This window comes from Antedon bifida, chromosome 9, assembly GCF_963402885.1.
Source record: "Antedon bifida chromosome 9, ecAntBifi1.1, whole genome shotgun sequence".
In the NCBI taxonomy this organism is placed as follows: domain Eukaryota; kingdom Metazoa; phylum Echinodermata; class Crinoidea; order Comatulida; family Antedonidae; genus Antedon; species Antedon bifida.
In genome coordinates this window covers 7764915-7771361 of record NC_136234.1, presented here as the reverse complement: position 1 = coordinate 7771361, position 6447 = coordinate 7764915, and the positions used below count along the sequence as shown (strand labels likewise).

Genomic DNA, 6447 nt, shown 5'->3' with positions numbered 1-6447 from the left:
ATCAATTCCAAAGCACAATGAGTATACGTTTAAGGCTGATGCTATGGAGAACCATCCATTTGAGGTTCAGCCTTGCATCTCTATATTGGATACCAGTGTAGGTTTTAACACAATTCTTTCTAAACTCCAATATACTGTAGGCTATCAAGCTTTGGTAATACACCATAGGTTTGATACAAATATTCTACGAAAAAAAGGAATTATTCAATGATTTTTTGATTTTTTCAGGCTGAAATTGTGCAAAATCTGGGACATTCTTCACATCCATGGAAAATGCCCAGGAGTATCTGATGCAGAGCTCGTCAACAACAACACTGTAGATATAATCCATGGCTGGGCCAATCTGTCGGGAAGTGGTTACTTCTTTGAATTCAGCATTGTTTATTCCAACTCATCCACGCTAGAAGGTATCAACTCAACAGAGTTTTCTGTCATTGAGGGTGTTTTCCACATATCAATCGCAGATCAACAGTAAAAGTTTTGGAGAAATTTAATGTTCAGTTTAATCTAATTGAAGATTTTACAACGGATATTGCAGAACATCTGGATTCCAAGGTTGGTGATTTTTTAATTAATTATAAGTCATTTTCAAATTGTCAATGCAGTTCTCTCTCTAATTAACCATCCATCTTCTATTTAATACTGCATTATAATTCAAAAATCACCATCAATTGTAGACTAGTGATGTATCCAATCTAAGAGCAACTTCTTTTTGAAGACTACAGTCCATTTCAAATATTCAATGCAGGTCTCCCTCTATTTAACCCACTACCTTCTATTAATACTTCCCCTACCCCAATTTTAAAAGCATCTTCAATTGTAGACTATTGTATCCACTCTAAGAGCAACTTATGTTGAAGACTAGCCAAAAGTACCTACAAGTCGACACTCCCATAAAAATCCAATTACAGACTACTTTCAAATTTGATTTCATCGGCTGTATAAATCGCCTCAAATTAAAGACAAGCCAATAGCCAAGGACATATCAACCTTGAAGAATTATAATGCAATTGCTGTAGTTGCGGGTGAAAACGATTTAAACACGGCACATCTTTTTTTTAAAAAAATAGGCATTGTTGCTGGTACAATGCAAACTTCACTCTCACAAAGCATAAACACCTTAAAAACCAGAATCTCGCCAAAACCTAGATTATCTCAAAATATTTCCTGCCCTTTATATAGTCCGTACAGCTTATTACCCACACAGTACATATCTTTTACTTACCTGTTCTGCCAGTAGGTAATTGAAAAATCAGCAAATTTTGTCAAATTAACAAGTGGCAACACTTGTACAGGTAAGAAGAATAAGAAAAACTTATTTTATTGTGTTTTTCTATAGGAGATAACCCAGAAGCCTAGAAGTAGAAATGAATACTTTTACAGGTAAGCTTTAATATAGTTTATAAACAAAGTATGTAAAATGAGAATACTTCTTTTGCTAATAGAAGAGACAATTCCAGAGTGCCATAAAATCAAGACCATATATTTGTTGTTTTAAACATGGAAAAAAATTTTATGGTAGATCTTAAGTTCTTCAATGCAATCAGTGCAATCAAAGTACTTAATGTACAGATAGATATTAGGAATATATTAAATTGTTAACTTTTCTTTTATTATTGATCAGCAGATGAAACTTTTAAAGAAGAAGAAAACATCACAGGTAAGCTTATAAAACATTACTAATAAAAATCTATACCAGCTGGTGCTGAGGTGAGGTGAAATTAAGATTGACTCTTTCTATGAAGTTCTTTTTTAGTGTTAAAATTAATTAATCCATGTCCCATTTTCCATTCCAATCTGTCCCTGTGTCATAAGAAATGTTTAAGAGTTGTGCAACTGTAGATGCCGGAAATGGCACTTATCAGACACAAATTAGATTTTCGTAAACATTACATTCTTAACATTTTATTGTTGTTTATCAGCAGATGATGCTGATAGTTATGGACAACTAGAAATTGCCACAACATCAGGTAAGTCTACTACAATATTAGCAGCAAAACATTTGAAAACACAAATGTACAATGTATCAAGAACGAAAATGTATAAAATATTAATGTTATAAATTGTTTTTGTTTACTACTATAGGAGATGACCTATACAACCATGACGATCTCACAGGTAAGTTTATATTTAAAAAGGTTCGTTATTCACATGCCAAAGAGCATTCAATTGGTTAAAGAGCAGTGCATATATATGATTAGACTGGGTTCCAGCCCGTAAATAGTAAAGATAAATAATTTGGCACATATGGTATGATAACCTACGTCATTCTTATCGGATATTTGCGGGCATGCAAATCGATTTCTTCACATATTTCCCCAGTGCGTAAATCTGAGTATTATATTATACGTATAAAACGCCATATGTGCCAAAATTTACGGGCTGGAACACAGTCTAATATAGGATGGATGTCTGAGGTTGTCATATGTACCTGTAGGCCTATACTTCTGTATTTAAGCATTTTAATTGGAATATTGTTGAACATTAAAGGGAAAGAGATCAATATAGTGTTATTTTTGAACAAGTACAGTACTACAGTAGTTATAAAATATGGGCCGGTTGTTGGTCGCAAATATTCAATTTCTCGATTCCAAGTGGATAGCTGTTATGTGACATCAAAATAGGACAAATTTAGGACAAATACATCTGTAAGAGATGATAGAATAATTGCATTTTTGTTTTTCTCATTTTGCAGGCAAGAAAGAGGTAGCGAAATTGTTGACATCAAATCCTGGATTCTCAATTCAAAATTGGATAATTATAAGGATGAAAGTTAAGAATGAAAAAATGATGCTGATGAGTTTTTGATTTTAAAAGGTTTGAAAATAGATATAACATAACGTATGTTAACGTTCTGATTGATATACTTGTTTTTAATAGTGTTACCATATCAATTTGTCAGGCTGTTGCACCTAAGGGCGCGTTTATACAACACGCTATTACACGCATATTCAACACGCCTACGAGAAGTGTGTTCTATAACATCGAAGAGATTCCGTGTAATGAGATTTTAATTGCAAAAAAGGCTACTTGGCTGAATCCTAACATTTTGTGGATTCCCGGTTGCTGTTATTATTATAAATAATAGTGTAATTCGATATTTGGGCTACAATAGTCTATAGATTATAGCATGGATTAATTAGTTTAAACTAATTGATACATGGTTATATACTACAAGTTGATAAATTTGGAAATGTTTGCAATATTAAAAGTGTAATTTGATATTTGGGCTACAATAGTCTATAGCATGTATTAATTAGTTTAAACTAATTGATTCCGTAAATCTTCTAATTGTAACCCTGGGTTATTATTTTTTGATTGTTTTTTAGGGTGGGTTACTATTAGAAGTGGGGGGGGGGGGGGGAAGGGGGATTACTATTGGAGTAGTGGGTTATTATTACTAATCTTAAATTAGGCACCTGTAAATAGTAAGGCACCTGAAAATAGTAACCCACCCCAACTTTTCCGGTCAGCAAATCATAGAAAAATAATAAAACAGTACGAATAAATAAATTTGTTTGAACTTTATTTTATAAACTCAAAAACACTCAGTCCTCCCGAGATCAACATGCATTATCTCCTTATTTTCAAAATATTGCTGCATAATAAACGACCAGTCTTAATGTCATTTTTTCAATAGTTTTTGTGACTCTAATAATAACCTCCCCCATGGGTTACTAGTAGTAGTAGTGGGTTATTACTATAGATTGACTTATAAGTTGGGTTACTACTAGAAGGGGGGTTACTATTAGAGTGTGGGTTACTATTAGAATTGACGGTACATGGTATAATACAAGCTGATCAATTTGGAAATGTTTACAATATTAAAGTGTAATTTATTAAGTTATTCAGTGATTAAATATTTCAAAGTATTTCAGCTAGAATGTCAATGTTTCTAATTTATTTTTCTTTACATTATGATCATTTATTTATACATAAAAATCATCACATATAAGACAAGAACAATTGTCCTGTAATTGATCCTGCTGGAGATAGATTTCATACATGTTAAAAACGTCAAATGTTTTAAAAAAAATTACCGGTATGAATATGAAAATATGAAGCACAATTAGTGTAGTATGTTCCCTAATAAAATTCTTAAATTTAATACTGTAACAGACTGAAATTAGGAACTATCCAGTGTATGTTAGATTCAATTAATAGTATTCCTAACACAGTACATTACTGTAGCAGCTTTGAGCGAGTAGCCAGATTTCTAATTCTTACATGATTGTACAGTAGAACAAATCATCAATAAAATCCAATACTTTTACTGGATTTGAACATCAGATGAATCTCTGATGAATCTAAAGATGTTAAAAACCACATGGACAATTGTTATTTAAATATTTTCAACGTCATGACAATACAAATTACATATTTAGAATATGACATCAACTAAGAACAATATAAAAATAGAAAATGAGAAAAACTGCAACCAGCTGCCCAAGAACATTTACTCCATCAACACATCAGACACTAGGCCTATATGAAAAGGAAAAAGACATTATTAATGTTAACACAACGAGTACCAGACAACATAACTCTTTTGGGATCATTTCAGCCACCAGTTATTGCGGCCGTCAGTTATGCCAGTACATTTTTTTTTTTAATTTATTTTACATGTGCCAATAAGTATGTGTGATTTTTATAAATAAAGTTGTTTTGTTTCCGTTTTGGTTTTATTCTGCAAATTGTGGTTTTTTAAATGTTGGAAATTAGTTTATTTATTATTAGTTACCATTACCAATATTAATAATTAATATTCATTTTATCGATAACAGGATTATGGTTTCTGTATCAAGTTATAAACTCCAAGTGCATAAGAAATGAAGAAGTACAATTAAAAAAACAAGAAATATTGTGTTTATGAGATGAGCCTTGTTGTTTGGGGTATCATGTATAATAATGATATGCAGAAATAAGAAAAGAAATATACGATTAATTATTATAATTAATCATTAAAACTAGATGTTAGATTAGTAAAATTTGTTTTGTATTAAGACACATTGATTAGTATTTATCGGCTGTTTAATAATTAATTAATATTTACTATATTCATAAACATTGCGCGGCTGATACTTGACTAGATACTAAACTAGTTTAATGGCCATTTAGTTCTGTGTTTATTTATGGCTATTTGGAGGCCTCCTTTTGTTTGGTGCGCATACAAAAGTGGGCCCGATCATCCGTTTAACACCCATACGCGAATCCTGGGCGAATATCTACTAGGCCTATTCTAGGCCTACCTAGCTAGGCTTAGGCTAGGGCCTAGCCTAAGAAAGATAAGCTAAATAGGCCTAGCTAGGCCCCTAGGCTAGTTATTTAATTTTGGCCCTAATTAATAGCGATATACAGTACTATATGCGGCGACTATAATAGGCTAGGCCTAACCTTTTAGCTTAGCTGACTAGGCCTATGCAACTAGTTTTTAAAATTGGTACCAACTCACCTCACGCCCAGCCAGGCGGCAAAGGCCGCATCACTTAGACCTAGGCTAGGCCTTCTAGGCCTAGAATAGAAGACACCGACAACAAATTAAAAGACATGCCTCTAGGACCTAGAATTATTTATAAATTTGGTGAAACAGAATTTAACCATTTAATTATTTTGTTTTATATAAATTGTAGCCTTAAGGATTGACAGAAAATAAACTTAGATAGGGGTCAATCGGTTGATTTTACTTCCCTCTTTTTAGTGTAAAATGGCCTTAAGGGTAATAATAAATTCCCCTTAGCACAGCGATTGTGGTATGAAAACGTTAAGGGGAAAGACAAAAAGGGTTATATCTGCCAATTTACCTACAAAATAAAAAAAAAGTTTGTATCGTAATTGGAATCATTAACATATAATTATGTTGAAACGCAAAAAAGAATATATTTAGCCGATATTTTGGTTTTAAACGGTTGGAATACCATCTTTCCCACTACACCTGTACAAATCCATTTGCATAACAACGCCGACATACCACCAACGATGAGATATAAATTCTTTTCTAAACACGTAACGAAGAGAACTATAATTCCTTTTTTTCTGACATTCAATTGTTAGTCATTCGCGGCGGTCAACGCGCCACACTGTTGAATTTTGATGTTGTTAATCTTTTACATTATATTATTCTAAATTAACCTGACTCTCTAAATATCTCTCTTTCAAAATAAAAGAAAAGCATTTTATATTTATTTTAAAAAAAAAAGAAATCCGTAGAGATTCGAACCCCAGCCAGTAGAGCTGAGAGAATACAATCCAAACGATAGTTACTAGAGCACTACCCGTTATGCCACAATGTACACGAGTAATAAAAGGTGACAATAGTATATAGTCTTATACGCGCTTCATATTACGTCATTCTAATCGTTACGTCATAAATTTGCATATTCATGACGTACTTTTGAGGAAACGAATCTAGTTTTAACCTTGCTATTAACCAGAGGGCCGGATAGCTCA

The 6447-nt window shown here is 32.6% G+C and overlaps 1 protein-coding gene across 3 annotated transcripts; it reads left to right on the top strand.

Moving 5' to 3' along the window:
• On the top strand, positions 1–2939 carry LOC144852409 (uncharacterized). Of its 3 annotated transcripts, none has more exons than XM_078710195.1 (7): positions 1–97; positions 229–555; positions 1340–1383; positions 1625–1660; positions 1926–1970; positions 2086–2118; positions 2696–2939. In XM_078710195.1, the coding sequence occupies exons 3-7, from the start codon at positions 1368–1370 to the stop codon at positions 2806–2808; spliced, it is 243 nt and encodes an 80-aa protein (XP_078566321.1). In that variant the 5' UTR covers positions 1–97; positions 229–555; positions 1340–1367; the 3' UTR covers positions 2809–2939. The 3 variants fall into 3 exon arrangements, with proteins under 3 accessions (XP_078566321.1, XP_078566320.1, XP_078566319.1); XM_078710194.1 differs by having other exon boundaries at positions 1923–1970; XM_078710193.1 differs by lacking the exons at positions 1340–1383; positions 1625–1660; positions 1926–1970; positions 2086–2118; positions 2696–2939 and having other exon boundaries at positions 7–97; positions 229–549.
• The last annotated feature ends 3508 nt before the right edge of the window (positions 2940–6447 follow it).

Bases quoted from the DNA above. Each gene is read 5' to 3' on its own strand.
- LOC144852409 (XM_078710193.1), top strand. From the start codon at position 18: ATGAGTATACGTTTAAGGCTGATGCTATGGAGAACCATCCATTTGAGG. The intron at 98-228 runs GTAGGTTTTAAC...TGATTTTTTCAG, and splicing joins TCTCTATATTGGATACCAGT to GCTGAAATTGTGCAAAATCT.